The 22,743-nt window shown below is 32.2% G+C and overlaps 1 protein-coding gene across 1 annotated transcript; it reads left to right on the plus strand.

Moving 5' to 3' along the window:
* The first annotated feature begins 17,499 nt into the window (after positions 1-17,499).
* LOC139510134 (perlucin-like protein) lies at positions 17,500-22,236 on the plus strand. The gene is made up of 5 exons (XM_071296446.1): positions 17,500-17,562; positions 18,521-18,615; positions 19,442-19,568; positions 21,287-21,488; positions 22,132-22,236. The coding sequence occupies exons 1-5, from the start codon at positions 17,529-17,531 to the stop codon at positions 22,163-22,165; spliced, it is 492 nt and encodes a 163-aa protein (XP_071152547.1). The 5' UTR covers positions 17,500-17,528; the 3' UTR covers positions 22,166-22,236.
* The last annotated feature ends 507 nt before the right edge of the window (positions 22,237-22,743 follow it).

Raw genomic sequence — 22,743 nt, forward strand, 5'->3', positions numbered from 1 at the left:
CATATGTTTAATTTTCAAAACATTGTTAAAAGTTTTCCAGAATTTTGATCAGAATTTCATTTTTTTTTTATAAATGATTATTAAAAGCATAAACACACAAAAATATATTGAAGCACTGTATTAGGTTATTTTGTTTTAGATTCAATTGTTCTTTTTCTATCAAGTTACTTTTTTCCACAGAAATCACAAATAGTTTTAATCTGTTATACTCTGATTTAATTTTTTTATGCACACACGAAGGGTTTTTAAAAAAGTGTGCGCCCCGCCAAAGGTTTGTTACATAAAACTTTGCGCCCCGCTCATTAATTGCATGAAAAAAGTATGTGCCCCGTCCATGTTTGCACCGGTCCCACCCTCAGATAAATATTGCACAGTCCCTAATACATTGGCTGTCCATAACAATTATTTCCTTTTTCTATTCCATTTCCAAAAATTAAGTTTGTGTTCTAAAAGATAAGGACAAAGACCTCTGAACCTAATTATCATCATTATTACAACACAATGATACATAATATATTATATACAATCATCGCCATTGTCTTCATGACAGACTTTTTATCTAACAGCTAAGATTTATAAGTTTTTTCGGGTATAACTCATTTATTTTTTGTCATTGTGTATGTCGTTGATAAAAACGCGGGTAAAATCTAAACAGTTAAATGCATGACTCTCAAAGCTTATATCATCCCTTCGTAAATTTTACGAACGCCATCACCATTTAATTGACCGTTATGGAATAACAGTTTCACAGATGATATCGGATATGTTTCTTATGTCGTAACTAAAATACCATTCCCTTTTCACGAATGTTACATCCCAGCTCCTTTGTTCTAACAGGTGTGATCTGAGCCGGATCACCACTACCAGATCACCCCAGTTTGCGTTTCTTTGTTATGCATGCTTTCCTTTGTTCTGTAACATGTTGGCGGGAATGTCAAATCCACTATAAAACTTATAATCAAATATACAAATATACGGAAAAGACTATCTATCAAAATTCACGTAGAAAAAATCCAGTGTATATGCTGGGATTCGAACTCAAGACCTTTGGCATATCAAGCCACGGCACAATCACTACACCAGGACGACTGGATACGACTTAAAGCATACTAAAAAGAAGCAAGATATTTTCATAAGTGGGGCGAGTTAGCAGACCTTTATTCAGTAGGGTTTAAGCCCTTTTCGTTAATAGATGAGTTGTCAGTGATTGTTCAGTTTGATTTTACACTTTTTCAAAAGTGGGTCGAGTCGGTAAACAAGAGTGAGGCGATTTTTTTCATAAAGTGGCGATAAAGGTTGGACCAATTGGCCAGTGGGGCGAGTTGACATCATTTGATACTACTCATCGTGTTCGGGGGTCAAAAAGGGTATAAATTCTATAGTAATGTATAAAGAATATTATAATGGTTGTGTGACGTTCTAGATGTTATGAATTGTAAATGGTTTATCGTCTAATCTAAAACAGCTGGGATGTAAAATAGTTATCCCACTCGGACTTGGTGTGTCCGGCCATTGGGGTGATCTTCCACTGACACACCGCGTCATCGTGGGATAACTATTAATGACCTACCGAATTAAAGTGAGAGGGTTAGCGCTATAGAACCAGGTTTAATCCACCATTTTCTACATTTGAAAATGCCTGTACCAAGTCAGGAATATGACAGTTTTTGACCATTCGTTTTTGATGCGTTTTGTTATTTGATTTTGCCATGTGATTATGGACTTTCCCAATTGATTTTCCTCTAAGTTCAGTATTTTTGTGATTTTACTTTTTACAACTATTTACCGAATTTGTAATAACATAAGAAATACGACAGGTGCCACATGTGGAGTAAGATCTGCTCACCCTTCCGGACCACCTGAGATCACCCCCAGTTTCTGGTGGGGTTCGTTTTGCTTAGTCTTTAGTTTTCGATGTTATGTTTGTCTGATTGTCTTTTTATTTTTAGTCATGGCGCTGTCACTTTATTTTCAATCTATGAATTTGACTATCCCTCTGGTATCTTTCATCCCTCTTAATAAATATATCTTTTTTATTCTTCTGACTTCATCAATTGTACGTAAATATTTTGGTTTGACACATTTCTTTATTTTAATGCTATTTGAATAACTTTATCTTTCATGAGACCATTAGTTGTAAAAAGCACATCTTTATCATTATTTATCATTTAGTAACTGTGTGTCTTAATGGCAACAAAACCACTAAACATTTCTATGCAATATAATAGCTTAAGCTGATGTTATTGTGTACAGCCCTTCGGACCTTGCACTTTTCTGACCCTCAAATAGTATTCTTGCAAGTTCAATAATGAGTAGGTCTTACACATTATTCTACTGCTGAATACAACATTAATATTAATTATTAATCCAATATACAAAAGATTAGCAAGTAAATTTTAAACGAATGACAACATGTCTAAAACATAAACTACGCTTATCCTAAAATTATTCGGAAGTACGACACAAAAACCGAATGAACATTATAACGGTGGTAAATTGGAAAGTTTCCAGTTTCCCCTTTTTGCTTGTAAAATTGTTGTAAATTCACTTGTGCCCGCTAAGACACTCACCGATGATACTATAAATTATATTTTCTATCGGTGAGGTTCAACAGTAGAGGACATTACATTAACACACTCTATATGTCGTTTTAACAGGTTATTGCTCAATATAATTATCTACAATTATGCCAGTGTTTATCATTACTTTTGTTGTTAAATAAAACAATAAACCCGCTGAAACTTTGCTTCCCAAAACATAAAACATTCTGTCAGCAGAATATTAAAAGTGCTATTCACTACTACAAAGCAAAAAAAAGAAGAAGCTATAGTTTATGATTGTTATTCTTACCTGTGAGCATTTAGCTAAAACAACAGAAAAAGTAGTTATCATAATAACAATAGTTGATATAACTAAAATGACAAGAATTGTATGCTTTACATCCCAGCCAACACCACATAAAGTTGATTGTCTTCGTACTTGTTCACTTTGATCAACATTAGAATTAGCTACGTGTATGCTCTCTGCATGATGAACATTTATACCTTTGGACCACATATTTCCCTCTACATGTAACAGTCTTTCTTCGTCGCTCCTTTCTTCGTTAGGTAACAACTCAATATCGTTCGTTGTCCACATTCTGAATTACACACACTCACAGAAATCAATTTCTAATTCTTGCTATACCTAACGAATAACAGTTTTATTTAAAACCGGTACGTAATATAGCAAAGTAAAATTACCTCTATAGAAGGAAGTCGATGCATCTGATTACAAAAAAAAACCCGTCATATTTAATTAAGGAATTCATCTAACAAAAGCTTCCTTTCAACGACTAACAATTATAAATATTTCCTTCTTTTTCAATATTTTCCCAATAAATATTTTGTAAGCAAATATAGGTCTCCATAATAACGTCAACAATCAGGAAAACCCCGTATCAAATAGTCAGCTTTAATTCGCCGTTTCAGAATCTAATGCATCCTTGGTAATATTTTCAAAAGTATACAATAAACGTCCTGATTGGTTAAAAATGTCATAAACAATGGAAATCTAACATGACGTTATTTTCTTTTTGGGGTACGAGCAATGAAATTACCCATGGTTCTTTAGATTCTGAAACGGCTTATTATACTTACTTCGGAACTGACATTCAAATATGGATGTTTTTTTATTAAAATTTGCTGTCACTAATGTGAGAAATTATTTTAAAGTAAGGAATGTATCACCCGTATGCAAAGCTCTGAATGTTTGCCCGGCTTTGGCTATACTTTTTGTGCCTTTTTGAATTGTCGCTCTTCATCTTTTTAATAAGATTTAAATTTTAAAATATTTTGGCCTCGAGAATCACTGAAGAGACAATTATTGTCGAAATGTGCATCTGGTTCAGAATAAATGGTATCATTAATATTATTACAAGTTTAAAAAAGGAAAGCATTCAACATTAATACCAACGACATGTTTTTATGATAGCGGGTGATGAATGTGTAACAACAAACCTTTAACAATGTTAATGCATTCGATCTCTCCACTCTTGGAGTTACATGTGAATGCCTCAGTTTTTTGTACGGAGACTGATTCGGTTCCTTTTTGTTTCAATTCGAAAATCAATAAACTTCCGTTGCGTTAATTTACAACACAAAAAAGCGACAAATTACAACCACTGAATTTGGACAAACACATGACGAACGATGAGAGGTTAAACATGCCCCAATCTACAACAAAAGCTTGGGAATCAGATTTGCACGAGGGACTAATACAACTTTAAATTAATACAAAAGACATAAGGCCTTGTACCAATCTAGTACGAAAAGGAATAGTAAATATAGTTATTCATTTTATAACTTGTAAAATGCAATTTCTTAATTTGTTTAATCAATTTCGTAATTTGTTATTTGCAATTTCTTAATTCGTAAGATGTAATTTCTTCATTTGTAACATATATTTGATCAACCGTAACATGGATTTCAACATTTCTTGATTTGTGAAATGTAACTTCTTAATGTGTACATGCAATTACTTAATTTTGTTTACGTATTACTACGTTCGTTACATGAATTCTACATGTCTCGATGTTTTTTTATTTGTTCAATTAAATTATAAATTCTTAATCCAAACTATGGATTATAAATTGTAAAGTTGTTTAATGCAATTTCTATGTTTGTATAAATAAATTTAAAAATATAGTATACCCTTGCATCTAATCACCATCCAAAACTTTAATAATTATTGGTCCTCAATTCTCTTCAAATTTGTACTTTATTTGCCCGTTTTATTATCTTTTTATTCGATCATCAATGATAAGTCTTTTGCAGACGAAACGCGAGTCTGACGCAAATACAAAAATTCAATTCTGGTATCTATGATTAGTTTATCATAATAAACAAAAAAATGTACGGGTTCTGTTATTTATTTTAGTAATGACCTTTAGACTCATCAGTGACGCTCGAATCCAAAAAAGTTAAAAAGGCCAAATAAAGTACGAAGTTGAAGATCATCGAGGAACAAAATTCCTAAAAGTTGATGAATTACTAGTTCTTGAGAATATTTTCGGCTAAGTGGTTTTTCGGCACTGACATTATATAAACATACAATCTTAAATTTATTGTTGATAAATGAAGAAGTTATTTTTAAGAGAACATAAAGTTCAAACTCCACTAGAGCATAGTTGATCAAAGATGGATCTGCATAGCTATTTTATTGAGGTTTCTTAGGCCTTTTCGTTTAAAATGTTTATTTCTTAAAATTATTGGAATGAGAGTAGGAAAGTTTTTTTTCAAAGTATATTTATATCGAATCTCCGTTTGGGTACAGTAGAATAAGCTTTAAACAAGTTAAAAAGTAAAATCACAAAAATACTGAAATCCGAAGAAAGTTCAAAACGGAAAGTTCCTAATCAAATGGCAAAATCAGAGCTCAAACACTTCAAACAAATGGATAACAACTGTCATATTCCTGACTTGGTACAGGTTTTTCTTATGTAGAAAATGGTGTATTAATATTGCTTGTATTTTGATAATTATTTTCATCTCATACTTTATTTATCCATGTCGTTGCAAGACCAATTTATATAATTCAAAGAATGGCAGGTGCTATTAATATGATTAGTCATTCATGTAAAGTAAAGAAACCATATCCCCCTACTAAAGGTTCTCTGCTTGAATAGCAAATTTGAACAAGATCTATAACTGATAGCTATAACGGATGGCACCCTCGGCCTTACATTACAAGGGAAACAGTGCCATTTAGAAAATTCTAAAGTCAAAAAGCGCATCTGCACATGTCAATTAATATTGTTTAAGGAAGTTTGCTACTCAGTTTCAAAATAAATAACTTTCCTTAAAACTAGCATATATTGATATATTGATAGGGGATTAATTGAGAAGACAAAAAAGCCAAAAAAAATATAGGGGTCAATGTGCTTGTTTTCGAGATATTAGCCATTGGAATTTTGGCGGGAAAATGCTCTCTCTTGATTTTTATAGCTTTATCATTGACAGTTAAAAGTCTCATAAACTATTAAAAAGACTTTTACAAATAGCTTATAATTATACATGTAAAAGATTTATAAAAAGAAAAATGGGTGTCCAATTTTTTACCAAAGAAATCAATTATTAGAGATTTATTTAACAATGTCAAACAAGAATAACGAAATGTTTTAAATAGTTTCCGCACGTAGGTGACCATGGCCAAATTTCTAACCCTATCCAATATCCCCATTTCCCAGTGACCGACTTTCATTCCGGATGGTCTATATTATAGGATCGATTCATTTTACTTATGTTAATGTGTTCTTATCGCGAACATGCACGAAATATTTACCACTAAAAGTTAAGCAACCAAAAATCAATCAATCAATCACATTTGTTTTTAACAAATATCTAAAATCTTCGCTTAAATATCAATAATACTAAAAGCTTTTTAATGGTATTTCAACACTGGATCCTTAACATAAAAACAACTATTAGTTAATCTGAACATGGAAAGAATACTTAATATCACGGACTATAACTGTAACTCTAACATGACGTCCTTCAAACGCTTTGAGTACACACCTGTGGTAAAATATGAATACATTGCTTGGGCTGTTCCGATCGTACTCCCACGTCATATGCGTTTTTATGAATGAGGTAACCGACGTCATAGAACGATGACGTTAGAATATATGCATTTTACGAGAAAATACACGCTTGAGAAACCGAAAATCATCTCAACAAGGAAAGGTAAAAGACGATGCTAAAATGTGGTATAAGCCATTTTTTATATACATATAAGACATAACAAAAGTAAATTATCATTTAAATTCATCAAAAACTATCTTAATACGTTATTGTAAACAGTTTAAGTATGTCACTTATTCAGTTTGCTCCGTTCTTTTACGCCAATTTAATAGTGCGTTTATTTAAGGGAACGGCAAACATTTGCCTCCACCTAGAGCGCTTCAATCCAAAGGAATTGCCGTATTTGTCCTATTAGAATCGAAATAATTCATTGGGGCTGGAATATATCTAGATTTTACCACGGGTTGGCCCTTTATGCCGTGGTAAAATCACGAGATATTCAAGCCCCCATGAATTATTTCTTAAATACAAAAGATCAAAAACCAAGCGATATGGTTTATCCCGCAATGCATGAACAAATGTGTTGTTTTTCAGTAAATATCACGTGTTCTCGGTTTGTCGTAAACACATCGTAGCCCATCATGCTTTGTTTCCTGGTTACTCATTTGGAGGATTGGTAAAAATAAATAGGTAAACAAAGCGTCAAACTTAAGTTAACAATTGTAGTACGAAGGAATTTAGCGTTTTTCCGCATTTACTTTTATGGGGACCCGATTGTCCATTACTTTTTTTACTTCTTCTCGACCGTGATAATATTCTTACCAATGTCCTGTGATTAATCATTAGCTGGTTTTGATTTTTTATCCTTTTTTTCCCATTCTAAAGTATCTTTCGATGTTAGGAATATACCTGTATTTGTACTTTCTGTAAATAATAGTTTTTAATGTAAAATTTCCCATAGTACATGGGACAAGTTTCTAACTATATTTCGAAAATACAAACATCACAAACATGACAAATACACATTTCTTTTTCCAATATCTATTTATACATGTTATATACTTGCTTATATCGTCATTTTAACTAGGAAGTTATATTTCTGCGATTAATGTAAAACCCTTTTACTTTTACAAACCATGACTATATCTGATAAAAAGTAAAATCACAAAAATACTGAACTGAGGGGAAAATCAAATCGGAAAGTCACTAATCACATGGTAAAATCAAATGACAAAACACATCAAAAACGAATGGACAACTACTGTCATATTCCTGACTTGGTACAGATATTTTCAAATGTAGAAAATGGTGGATTAAACCTGGTTTTAAAGCGCTAAACCTCTCATTTTGTACAACAGTATCATCAAATTCCGTTATATTTACAATAAAGGATTGCTAAACTGTCATTTCAACTTTATTTTCTTTTTGAACGTTTTTGAGTCAACAATTTGTAACCTGGATTTGTTTTCTCTCAATCGATTTTATGAACGAATGAAAGGAAATATGTTGACCACCAATTTGAAACAATAAAATACAATCCAACGAATTAAATAAATGAGCGCTGATGAACGTTTCACGTAATTCTTCGCAGACTAATATTTTTGCAGTTATTTAGAAAGTAGTACCAAAAACTGAAAGACAAAAAATAATAAATAAACCGTTGCACAACACCATGATCGACATTTTAAATAAAAAGACAATTTGACAAAAAGGCCACACAAAAACAAGGTAGAGGAAATGGTAACCGTTAAATTTAAAAGTTATAAAGCCCGATGGCATCCGAATTTTGTTTTGCTAATACATGTAATAATATGGCAAGTTCTAAATATTCTAAGTAAAAAGAAATTAAAATGAGACTATAGATATAGAAGATAATCATAATGTATTCCAAAAAAGCATTAAAAACTTAAGAAAACCATCAGAATATAGGTGAGGTAAAATTATAATGTTATAAATCTCAACCCTTCCCCTTTTTTTGTTATGTCCGCGTTTTACTTTTCAAGACGTGTGACATTCAGTCATATCGTGTATAACTGATAAAATAACTGTCCTCAACATTTATATACACAGTATCTAAAAATGTGTTTCTTCAATTAAAATAACATTGATTAGTTTTAAGCTCTAAATGATAGGCAGATGCTTTATGAATTAACTAGTTGTAATTTTAAGTAGCGGTTTTTAATAAAATCAACAAGACTGAGATAGTTTTCGAACACTTTTTTCTTGTTGTCATAGTTAAGTTTCATAGTTTATTAAAGAAAAACTCAGCCGCAGAAGACTGCGTAACAGGAGCATATATACACAATATTAATCACAACATATTTCATAATACATTCAGTATACATTTTTATATTATACATCTTCAGAAATAAATCTTTGTTTATTGCAATTTTAAATCAGACAAGCATCTTTTCTACCTTTTGAATAAAAATTGACAGCTTAGACAGCACATTATTATTACAATATTTAAGCATACCCAGTACTTTTTTAACATTTGGATATTTTGAATAATATAGAGGTATGAACTTCCCCCTTAAATTTTTAACTTCACAATTGGTACATATACATATATAGTGGTACACATCCCCAAGACCAGCTTTACAAAGTGGACAAAGTCTCTCATTTCGTGGTACATTTCTCCATCTTCCTGTTTTAATGGGAAACTTTGTATTACATACCCTTAGTTTACATATATTAACTCTATGACCCCGCCTCAATTTTAACAGATATGGTTCTAAGCAAAACTCTTCTTTGAAGTGTAAATAAAATTCCCCCCTTGATGAGTTATTTATATCAGAGAACCATTTTTGAATAAACTGGTCCTGGAGACGCTGCCTCACATTATTTTTAATATAATTATAATCAACTTGCTCCGGAATATTATATACTTCACAAAAGCCACAGTCATTAAACACGGATTTTACATAGTTAACCCATTTGAAATTATAACCTTCATGCTCATGCATGTACCAAAGTAACTTCTACAGTTTACCCGATAATTTTTTATCGTTTGTTGCAAGCTTGTGCCAAAAACATACCATTTTTAACTTCTGCAGTTCAAGTGGAAATCTTCCAAGTTCTCCATACACCATAAAATTTGGCGTAGAGGATCGCACCCCCAAAATACGCTTACAAAACTGTAGATGTAATTTTTCAGTATTATTTTTATTTTCAAACCCCCATATTTCCGAAGAATAGGTCAAAATAGGAACCACCAATGCATCAAATAATTTTAACTGTAAATCAATCGGGAGTGAGATATTTTGTATCTTCTTGTATAGAGCATAAAGTGCTTTTTGAGCTTGGTCTACCAGTTTTTTTCGAGCTTGAAAGAAGTTTCCGTTGTAATTAAACAGCAGACCAAGATAAACATACGAGTCTTTAATTTCAATAATTTCATTACATAGTTTAAAAGTAACATTCTTATTAAACTTTCTCTTTGAAAAAATTACAATCTTAGTTTTTGATACATTCACAGTGAGTTTCCACTCAAAACAATATTGCTCAAAAACATTCAGAGCCTTTTGCAACCCTTCTGCCGACTCCGCAAAAATAATAGTGTCGTCGGCGTACAGAAGAATAAATAACTTGATATACAAATCAAGATTCGCTGTAAATTTGTCAGTCATAAATGTTAGACCTTCAACAGAGTTTTCATCCAGATATTCCTCCAAGTCATTCAGGTATAAGGCAAAGAGAAAAGGTGACATTTTTTTCCCTGTCTTATACCTACCTCACACGGGAAAAAATCTGTTTTTAGTTCTCCATTTTTAACACAAGACTTAATATCCGTATACATGCTCAATATAACTTTAAACATTTTCCCACCAATGTTATATTTTAACAATTTTCGCCATAGTCCCACCCTCCATACTGTATCAAAAGCTTTTTTAAAATCTACAAAAGCGCAAAATAATTTCTTTCCCGAACTCAAATATAGTGAAATTAAAGCATGCATGATAAACATACTATCTTGGACAGAATACCCCTTACGAAAACCACCCTGGGCATCAGTTATAATCCCGATCTCGTCTGACAGAGCATTAAGTCTTTGATTAAGTATAGAGGTGAACACTTTTCCTTAATTCGATGTAAGACAAATAGCTCGGTAATTATCCAAATTATTTGGACCCCCCTTGTTTTTAAATAACGGCTTAGTGATACCAATAAGCCATGATTTGGGAACGATTCCAGAATCAAACACTAAATTGAATAACTTAGTGTAAATAGGCAAAAATTGATTCACCGTGCTTTTTATATATTCGTTCACAATCCCATCTTCCCCTGGGGCTTTGCCATTACATAATTTTTTAACAGCTGACAATATTTCGTCCTCTGTAATTTCCTGATCTATAATTTCAATAACCCCCTGACTTTTTATACTATTAACTAAATCCTCAAAATCAATATCATCATCTGGAACATCGCTCTTATTTAATGACTTAAAATACTCATATAATTGATCAATAATAATTTTGATATCTTTATCAGACCCCCCTCTATCCAATCTTTTCAAGATTTTCCAAAATTTACCAGAATCTTTTTTCGAAAGTTTACGCATGTCAGATTCTAGTGCATGTTGAAAACTCTCAAAACTTTTATTCATTTCGGCTCTGTAAACTTTCCCGCACTTTTTCATCTCATCTCGGTTCGCTTTATTTTTATTAAAACTGTAACGGTTTTTCGCTTTATGGAAAAACTTTCGCTTATCTCTGCATTGTTTATTAAACCAAAGTTGGTTAGAAGAATCAGACAGATAGGATCTTCCCTTTGGCTTAAAAACACGACTAGCAGTGCTCTTAAAAATATCACATATTTTGTCAACGACTGTATTGATTCGTTCTTTTCGATCGCTACTGTCCACCGATAAAAGCAGTGATATCTCGTCTAGTTTTGTAACGTCACTGACGAGTGTCTCAATTAACCGGTTTTCCTTGTCTGGAACCAATCGCGCATGACCACGCTGACTACTACAATTATCATCGGAATGTGTAGTAAAAATGTTCACTGAAGCATGAAAACAAAAACATAGGCCACAATGGACATCAGAAAAAGTGGATTGAATTCGAGAACATTGAATTCTTTTATCAGTGAAAAAATGTTGGAGGACAGTAATAAATAATCAATAAGAGATACACTATTACATGTAGTCAAGCCTATCATATAGTCATTACCTGGTAACCTACTATTACCAATATACAAATTGTTACGTTTACAAAAATCTATAAGTTTGTACCCATAGTTATTAGGCACACTGCCATCTTTTGAACATCGCTTTAAAGATACATTATTGTCACATAAATTTTGGTAATCGAACAAATATGATACAAAACTGACATCTTCAAAATCATCCAGTATATCAAAAAGACCGTCATCAGGGATGACAACATCATTTAACAATTTGGTTTTGGCATTCAAATCACCAACAATTAGAGGTTGACCATCATACTTATTAACAAGTTCTATCATTTCAATTTCAACCTCTTTGAACGCCTCATTGCTTGAATACTTAGTATTTTCAGATGGAAGATACATACAACCCATTAACAAGTTTTTATTAAAATCAACTAACCCCTTTTCCAATACTACCCACTGTACAAATTCAGAATTAGATTTTGGAAATTTCAAAAACTTTTCTAGATTACTCTTGAAACAAATAATTATACCACACGACTTCTTTTTAAATTTTGTTCTATGCTTAGCAAAATACTTATACCCATCAGGCATCCCTAGAATGTCAAATTCACCAGTCTTTGATTCCAAAAATATAAGTATATCATACATCAGCATCAGTTCCTGAAATTCAGGAGACTTAAGCTTCGATCTCAACCCACATACATTTAGGCAAATACATTTCAGAGTATTATTTGAAAAACAATTTTTCTCAGTTCTCAACAGATCACTCCTGTTACGGAGTCCATCCTCGATACTTTTGTGATGTTTACCTTGCTTTTCAGTAGATGAAGGGGTAGTATTTGAACTCAGATTGCGTTTTCGCAGAGCTGGTGTGTGAACAATTGCCTCAACTACATAAGTATTACCAAAAAATGAGGACAATTCAACAATGTATTTATCTACCCCTTTATCACTGATATGTACTCCGCTAGGGTCATTAATGTCATGAAGTGGCCTCACAGCATTACCATTTCGACAAAATATATTAAAAGTGTCAATCAGAGATACAGAACTATCCTTTTTACTTAATTTAGCAAGAAAATTGTTTACAGATTGTGTTGTTTCATTCAATTTTAGAATGCTCTGTCCTTTGCCTTTACGAGGAATGATAGTGCAGAGACCTATTTTTGCATTCGGAAATCTTGATTTCACACAGTTAACAGCACTCGTAGCGTTTACATTCACTTCATCTGGGTCACTTCTATTACGAGTGATAGCATTTGTCCCGAGACAAATGACCACCTTTTCGACACTCGCATCTGTGTCATCCATGATGGACAGAGCATGATTAAGAAGTTCATCTATATTCTCAAAGGAGGCACCAGACACAGACGCATTTATAACATCAGGGCTAAAATCTCCCAACCGTTTACCGTTTGATGCCCCAAGTATTAAAGTTTTTGATTTTGGAATCACTTATGTGTCTTCTATACCTGTGTCACACGGTGTTATGGATTCGTCAAAGCTTTGTGACTGACCACGTCTCCCTTCAAAGATTTCATCTGCGTATTCTCCCATTTCTCGCCTTGTTTCGTCATCCTGATATTTTTCACAGTCCCGCTTTATATTCCCCGCTAACAAACAATAATTGCAGACAACCTCCTTCAGACAGTCTTTAGATATATGTCCAAGCTGATGACAATTGTAGCATTTACGGAGTTGTTGGGGTTTTTCTCTACATTTGAACGAGGGGTGATCAGTTCCATTACAGAATTTACAGGATGTTCTATTATTGTCGGCAAATAGTCTGATTTCATGTTCACCAAATGATATCTTATTAGGAAGTATAGGTACACAGTTTTTAAGCTGTAAATATCTGGTACCATTCTCAATACTGGTGTCTTTGATGACACCTCTCCTGATCGAACCTTGGACCACTTGCCCGAATTGCGACATTTGTGTTGTAACGAAACTGTCACTAAGTTCGTAGGGCAAATCTTTAATTGTGACATTTGTTAATTGTTTATCTATTTCTACAAAATTAACTGACCTGTCTCGAATTTTAATTCCAACAGTGATCAATCTTTCCCTTTGATTTTTTTCCTTCACAGTAACTTCTCTAGAGATCACCTCTTCAATTGCACAGAGTACTTCGTTGTGTTTTAAACCGTATAAGTACTTTGTTGAGAAATGGATAGATAGGTCTCTATTGATATCGCCCATTTTCTACTAGTTAGTGAGTACTCCTCAGATAAATGTCCAAAACATAATACCAGTAAAAGTCATAAATCCGAACTTTTTCTTCGATTTGAGTATTAAATCATCGTTAGTAACACTTCATCTGCATATGGGTCATATTTCATAACTCTAAGATGCTTGTAAATTACTTTAAATTAGTATTTTGACGGACCCCCGAAAGTTCATGTCAGACACTCTCAGGACCGGTAACTCTCTACCTAAGTTAGGTTGTTGTGCCTTGTGGTGACAGTTTGACATTACAATCCAGAATGATATTTACATGAACTATTTCTATTCGCTCTATCTGCGTCAGTCTTTGGATAAACATACACAGTCTGCAATGTACACAAAGCATAACAACAGTGTGAATGTACATCAATGGAAGTTCAAAAAGTTCACATGTTCACCATATCTTTACGATGAAGATAAACGATGCGAGTAATTCGCAAAAACGAATTATAATCATGTTTAACATAAAATATAGGGAACAGATCAATTTTAAATCTGTTTCTGAAGTTAATTTTGATTTATAGAAATTCAAAAAATTCCTTAATTATACCTCAATTCTCATTTTGTTTATAAAATAAGTATACACAACAATTTCATTTTTTTATTAAAATTGCAAGCGTTGAATTTTTGGACCTCGATAAAACTATTTGATCGAAAGCGTCATTATATTTCGCTCGATTTTCAATGCAGTACGGGATTGGAGGATTTTGAAAATACTTCAGGAGTAACGACGTCACGTTTCAACTATGGTATCAAGGGTTTACCTCATTGTACGACTTAGCCTTAGGATTTCAGAATATGTATGAAGTAAACGTTATGTTTTAGTTTCTGCTTTTTATATTACGACAGTTGATTTATCACCAGCGCCAATTATTGTCTTTTTCGATATAATGGAACACTTACTAACTAGATAATGGAATAGAAAGTTTATTGTCCCCTCCGGTACAATGTTTGCCCTCGGCTATGCCTCAGTTTGTGGCTAGCCTAACCTCACGCTTGTATGATAATGTTAAATATAACATTAAAATGATTTCATTACGTGACAGGACTGCAATACAGATAAATGGGAGAACATATAGGACAGAAAAACACACAAATAATAGCTATCAACAATGCGTAGTAAGTCTTATATATCCATATCTTTCGCCCAGATGCTAAATACAACGTTATTGTTTAGTTGAGGCTTATAATGGTTGACCATTTAACTTACTTCCAGAGCACTTGGGATCACCCCTAGTTTTGTTAATGGATGTAACTGTTGCTCAGTCACTAGTTTTCTATGCTGTGTTTTTCGTACTATTGTTTGTCTTTAGTTCTTTTTTTTTAGCGATGTTGTTGTCAGTTTATGTTCGACTTACAATTTGAATGTCCCTTTGTTATATTTTGCTTTTTGCTTTTTAAAGTAGAATGGATAAAATAATGTTGATTTAAGCACAGAAATAGTACCTTATACCTAAGACATTGCGTTTTTCCCTTCAATCCGTGCACTTTACCACCAAACTGGGATACTGCGACGGAATTCTATTAAGTTCGACATCCTTGTTTATTAGACATAATCAATAAACTCATCATAGATACCAGGACTAAATTTAGTTTATACGACAGACGTGCGTTTCGTCTACAAAAGACTTATTAGTGACGCTCGAATCCAAAAAGGTTGAAAAGGCCAAATAAAGCATTGAGGACCAAAATGCCAATGCACTAACACACAGCAACATAAACCGTTCATGATTATATATATGGCTTTTCATACATGAACTTAGTCAGTTAGACAACATCAACGTGTAAAGTACATCAACAATATATAGGTCTGATTAACATACTATTTCTCCGTACTTAAGTCTATGTATGTGGCTGATTTTTATGCAAGTTATTTAAGAAAGAGGGACGAAAGATACCAGAGGAACAGTTAAACTCATAGATTGAAAAAAACTGACAACGCCATGGCTAAAAATAAAAAGACAAACACAAAAAATAATTGTACAGAAAACAAAACATAGAAAACTAAAGACTAAGCAACACGAACCCCAGTCATTAAGTCATAGAAAGAATATAAAATCACGTGAACTTTGTTTGAAAAAAAAAACAGATAGTTAAATTGCAATAAGACAAATTGGTACCGTTTATGTTGTTGTTTAGTACTATGCAAACTTCATAATCAATGTTGATATTTCGTTACTGGGTATTCTTACCTATGAACATTTAGATAAAACAACTATCATAACAATAATAGTTGATATAACTAAAATGACAAGAACAATGTGCCTTATATCCCAGCCAACTCCACATAAATTACGCGAAGTGTGTATTTCATCGGTCTGATTGTCGTTAGGGTGATCTATTATAATTTGACGTGCATAATGTACATTAACGCCAATAGAATTAATATTTCCCTTTAAATGTAATTGTCTTTCTTCTTCATTCCTTTCTTCATTAAGTAGTAACTGCAATTTGCCCTGCTCTATTCTGTCGTGGGTATTAGTACTATAATAATTCGGTGAAAAACAAAACCTACTTTCACTCAAGCAACACACAATTTTTTTGTCGAGGACGGAAGTGTTCACTTTTAATTAATTTAGAAGTACAACAGAAAACTCAAATTCAATTTAAGATAAAAAAAAAAATAGTTATTTAGATTGGAATCTTAATTTTAAAGTATTAAACTTAAGTTCTGTTTATCTCGTTACTATTAGATGTCCCAGAGACTTTTATTGAAAAATGCCAATCGATATGATACCCTTTAATCAATTTGATGCAATAGGAATTTGTTCAACGTAGAATATCCAATGTCCCCAGTATTGGAATTGTAAAAATCGACAGTCAAAATTAATAACACAATACAATTTGAAGTTGATCACTCTGTATACTGTCAACAAAATATGTGAAATATGCAGGAATATCCTTTTTTTTTGAAAAATGTTGTTATCAAATAGATCGTTTCTATGTGTGTTGGCGTTTGTTTTTGTTGCAATTCATTGTTCCAGTTGTTCCTTTATTTACCTCTTATAGTTGATGTGTTTCCCATGTTTTTATTTTGTAACTATGATTCATTTTCTCTCAGTAGATTTATCACATTTAAACAGCGGTATACTACTGTTGCCTTATTGACTTTCTAAACCACTTTTATGGGGTGTTACAATTTGGTGAACCCTTGTCTTCATGATTTTTGCTGAAATAAAGTACGATTTTTCATTTGGTTGAAGAGTTTTCCTGTTTGATTATTAGTATGAAAAATATGTCTTTTCATAAAGAAAAATATCATTGAAATATGAGTTAGTTATGGGTTATATTGTTAACTGGTTGTTGAGTTTGTATCTCCGAAGTCATAACGACGTACACATAGCATTAAACATGTATGAACGGGAGATATTTCTGAAATCGTAAAACAAACATCCACCAGCTATGAATTAGTGGTCCGTAACTTTATAGGAAATTCGATATTTAACAATCGAAATATTGTTTGGCGGAGTAGTTGGACACAGTGACATTCTATCATACATTTGTCGGTCTAAGTTGATATGATAAAAGAAATGAAATATTGCCTGTCCATAAGAGATAAGCATTGTGTACATGATTGATAAGAAACTCTGATATCAAAATTCTGAAATGTGGATTGTTACATTACTTTGCATTACATTAGGTTAGTTTGTTTTTTCTATAACGTAAAAGTATGATAGGTAATGATCATGTATGAAATATTTACGTGTTAGCTCTAGTTTCGAAAAATACAAACACAGATTATTTGATTAGTAACATATCTATATTGTTGTTCTACAACTGATTCCTCTGGAAAAAGTGTTTACAATGTGCAAGTGTTAATTTTTTATTAATGTACACGACATTTATCAAATATAGATAAAAAGGGTCTTCAGAACTAGAAATTAAATAAACAACAGACAAAACTTCCTCGGCCTCATTTTACATTGCGTTGTCAGTTTATTTTCGACTTATGTCCTTGAATATCCCTCTGGTATCTGTCCTTTTCATTTTAGAATGCTACCTCAAATTTTGGTAAAATATGGCCAAATAAGTACCAGAATCAATGATCAATGAGACGATTTAAATTTTCAAGTCATCAATTTCCACATACCTACGTTACAATAGGCCAACTTCGCCTGCATAATGAACATTAAGTTTCCAACGAACTCGGTATCCAATAGCTTGCAGTTGCTACTCAGACTTTATAAAAACAGGCATAAACCCAAGTAACCAGCATTATGTCAAATAGCGTCTCTTACTTTTTTTTTCTTCTTTTTTATAAGTTGATAAATATTCCGTATCAAAGTCAACAATAATATTTGATGGTCTGAAATTATATATTCTAGGAACAGTATATATTCTACGTTTTGAAGTTTTTTATCACCTCTGATTTAATCTCCACTTATTTTGCGCCTGCACACATTCATGCTTTTTTTACTCTTTCCTTTCGGTCTAATTGTCTTTTTCGTAACTTCTTTATGAGAAGAGTAGGGTTTGTTGTACCGTTAAATGTTATATTTTTAAGTTGTAGTGAATCACTTTAAACTTACATTTAATTTTTCTTTCTATTTCTTAACAAAATGTGGTAAAGATTTAACGTTCTTTGTTGTTTTCTACAGGCGTGGTTTGTTCCATTTGCCCTCCAGAATGGCAAACACACAATAGCAATTGTTATTTATTTAGCAAAGAAGTCCTTTCATGGGATGGCGCACAGGTAAGACTAAAATAATGTAATCTGACCCCTTTTCAATTTTACGCATAGCTGTAACAATTTCAATAAAACTAAAAAAGTGTTCCAGACAATGTTTGTATATTATGGAAGGCCTATATAAAATGTGTATGCAGATCCTGTTCCACATGTAGCATTATATTAAAATGCATCATTTTCTGAACTTGGCTTTGTGAAACCTCAGGAAATACGACAGAGATACGAAGGAGTATAAAGACTCATCTATAAAATAAACTTATATCATCGTTATCTTTAATGATTCTTGGTTACAAACTAAGGTAATCCATTTTGCAACTTTACATATGTTGAAGCTGATTTTGTAATACCAACTCGTTTCAATGTGAATAAACATAACACGTCATGTTGTAAAGACAACTGAGGCTCGTAGGTGGTTATCTGCTGTTTCATCTTAAAGTTTTGTTAAACTAGGAGATACTGGGATTCTATTTTATTTGATTATCTCATAATTTCTGTTTGTCTTTTGGCGATTTAGAACCGGGCATATTTGTATAATTTTTATACTAGTATCGTGACTGCATGTTTACTTCAAAGGGCTTTGTGTGTGTCTTCAAAGTTCTTTGTGGTTGGCGTATACCTTTTTTTAAATACATATTGGATATTTGAATTTCAACTTTGAAGGGGTATGTAATTACACCTTCATAATAATTTTACGCATATCCAACAAATCACATGAGAAATGCGAAGTATATACTTTTTGAAAATAACATTGGTTATACATTAATTCATTGAAAAATGGTCCACTTCGATTTGTTATTTTTGATATTCGAACTATATCAGATATTGTATTTAGGATTATTGCCAAGAATTCGGAGGTTACTTGACAGAAATAACAACCAGAGAGGAAAACAGTTTCATAGAACAGACGTCAAAACACAACTATCACCCAAACCGTACAGCGCACGGGAAATACTTATATGGTAAACATGTAAAACGAATATTGTCATTACGTTACTACCGATATGGTTATAGATATATAAAACTTTAATTGTTTTATTTCCATATATGAAAACAAGGAGATGTGATATGACGGCTAAAGGTCAATAGAACTGGATATAAGCAGTTATAGCAAACGAACGGTCTTCATCAATAAGAAAAATAAATACCGGCTTATAAGCTCATTTTCTGACCTATAAGAGATCCTTGAGGTTTTGATTCACACAGGTGCGCATGTCGAAAATAAATGTTTTTGTTGTATTAAAAGTTAGCAAAATACCAAGATTTTTTCACTCCCAACCAGACAACCTTAAGCTGATGTTCTATAAATTTATTAATGAGGTATCAAAAGAAAGAAGAAAGATTAATCTTTCAAATGGTGATAATTTCGTTATTATTAAATAATTAATTGTTATGCAATTAGTTGCTATACTATATATATGATGTCCTCACTTTAGCTTCTTTATTATTCGTAGCATCCCAAAATATTTTAAAGATTATTGTACAACACAGCTTGACCTCCAAATCCGTGTCTCAGATTTTTCCTAAAGTATTTCATTCTCTCATAAACTTCAAACGATGTTTGCGATATCAATTCATAAGAGATCACTAAATTTGATTGGGTATAAAATTTGTTCTATTGATGTTTTTGGAAATCTGAGACATGGATTTGGAGTTCAAATTGTGTTTTACAGGAATCATGTAATATTTTTGGATTCTTTGAATGGCAAAGAAGCACCTCATTTATAAAACTTAAAAAAGGATGAATTAATGAATTAAAAACTTTATCTTGAACTATATCAAACTTTTCGAAAATAATCGTGACGTCATTTTTACCTGTGTTGTCATTATGAAGCGTAGCGTTATTCATAAGGTGACAATGCAAGGTTATTTTGTACTGTTTTATGTGGTTTCGGTTTTTGTTTTACGTGTTTTTTTCTATTCTGTGGTAAGTCGCCGCTTCGGTGTTGACATGATCATCAATCAATATTTTTTATAGATTTAAGTAAGAATTATTTTAAATACTTAGGATTTTCTTATCCCAGGCGAACATAACCTATAGCGTATTTTGGTACCATTTTTTTTTTTTAGAATTTTGGGTCACCAATGATCTTCAACTTTGTACTTATTCGGGTTTTTTTACGATTTTTATCTGAGCGTCACTGGTGAGTCTTATGTAGGCGCACGTATTGTGTATTAAATTGTAAGCCTGGTACCTTTGATAACTATAAGCATGTCGAAATGTCTAATTGTAATGCATTTCTTTGTTCTTATTGTTCTTGCATTTATTTGTACTGTAGTCCTATCAAATATTGTTAATCTAATGTTATATTTTAACATTTACATAAAAGCTCGAGGTTTGGTTAGACGCAAAACCATGTGCAACCCACCATCTTTTTTTTTCTAAAAATGTCCTGTACCAATTCAGGAAAATGGTCATTGTTATATTATAGTTCGTTTCTGTGTGTGTGTTGCGTTTTAGCGTTGTGTTTCTATTGTGTCGTAGTTCTCTTTTATTTGATGCGTTTCCCTCAGTTTTAGTTTGTTACCCGGATTTGTTTTTGTTTTTTCTCAATCGGTTTATGAATTTCGAACAGCGGTATACTTCTGTTGACTGAATATTCAGTTGTGATCAGGTCAAAATATTTTAGAATAAAAAAATGCTTCAAAAAATGCAAAATTAATTGGTCTTCCATTTAAGGATACTGGACGGGAGGGAAAGAAGACCTGATACATGGATATTGGTATTGGGGTGGTAGTGGACAAAAGTTCACGTTTACTGACTGGTCGCCTGGTGAACCAAGTAATAGAGTAGAAAACTGCATGCATATAAATTCTAATGAAGGATTCAAATGGAATGATTATACGTGCACACGGCATGAGTATTTTATTTGCGAGAAGAGGTAATATATAAGTTTCATTCTTTTTAATTTTCAATTTCAGACCCACAAAACAATCGGTATAAGAAAACTAAGCGATATCTATGAGACCGTTAGAAAAAATTAACAAGGATAACAGGTCAATGAGTATGTGCGCCAAAAGACCGTTGGGAGGCCGTGCAATTCAAATATGTAGCTGAATAGCATTATAACCGGAAAGGTCGAATAAAAAATAAATGCCAAATAAGGATAGGGCAAACATTACATAAGAAAAGAGAGAAAAATCCACATTTCATAAACAAAAATTGATAAACAAAATAACATAGCTACCTCAAGATTTTTTTCATTTCAATACAGAAGTGCTGACAGCTGATAAATATATTAATTATATTGCAACTGATTTATATTTATGACTTTCATTTGATTTAGTAAAATGTGTAATCTTGATTAAAAACATATTTTTAAACAATGACTATAAGTTGTATTAAAAATAAAAAATCACTGTATACAATCAGGGGCACTCACATGTCCACCCACTGTAATATCTATGAATATCATAAGTTATTCATTCACAAGCACTCGCATGTCCGTAAACATTAGTTTTTGACCATTTAATTTTATGTTCCATATATTTGCATTAACTAAAACACGCATATTTATTTTTCAGTCAGGCAACCTCGGGCCAAGGTGTAATTGGATAAATTGACACTATTGTAAAAATTGTATTAATTGAGATTAAACACATCAAATAAAAAGATATAAACAAAATGAATTTGTGTTTTAAAACAGCAAATAGTCCAAATGGTGTAAGTGACTGTAACAATATTATTTCAACAGTTGTGAAAGGGACTTTACCTGCACAAAAACGCAGGGATGTAACATATAGACGTTACAAAACTTTTGATATTGATGAATTTACAAATGATTTACAGAAAATAAAGATTTCAGAAAATTGTACAGAGAAAGATTTAAATAGTATATATGATGATTATGAAGAAGATTTTAAAAACATATTAAATAAACATCCACCTGTAAAATCGAGGGGTCAAAGAAATAAACCACTTCCATGTATGAATAAAGAACTGAGAGGGGCCATTTATGGAAAACAATGGCTTTATTCACAATATACTAAAAACCGTAGTGACAAAAATTGGGAGAAATTTAGAAAAAAAGAAATTTGGTAACAAAGATAAAGAGAAAATCAATAAAAATATACTTTTTAGAACGTTGCTCTGGTTGGTCAAAATTAGCGATTTTTGGAAAACAGTCAAACCATTTT

This window comes from Mytilus edulis, chromosome 2 (genome assembly GCF_963676685.1).
Source record: "Mytilus edulis chromosome 2, xbMytEdul2.2, whole genome shotgun sequence".
In the NCBI taxonomy this organism is placed as follows: Eukaryota; Metazoa; Mollusca; class Bivalvia; order Mytilida; family Mytilidae; genus Mytilus; species Mytilus edulis.

Bases quoted from the DNA above. Each gene is read 5' to 3' on its own strand.
- LOC139510134 (XM_071296446.1), top strand. From the start codon at position 17,529: ATGTGGATTGTTACATTACTTTGCATTACATTAG. The intron at 19,569-21,286 runs GTAAACATGTAA...CTTCCATTTAAG, and splicing joins GCACGGGAAATACTTATATG to GATACTGGACGGGAGGGAAA. The intron at 21,489-22,131 runs GTAATATATAAG...TTTATTTTTCAG, and splicing joins TATTTTATTTGCGAGAAGAG to TCAGGCAACCTCGGGCCAAG.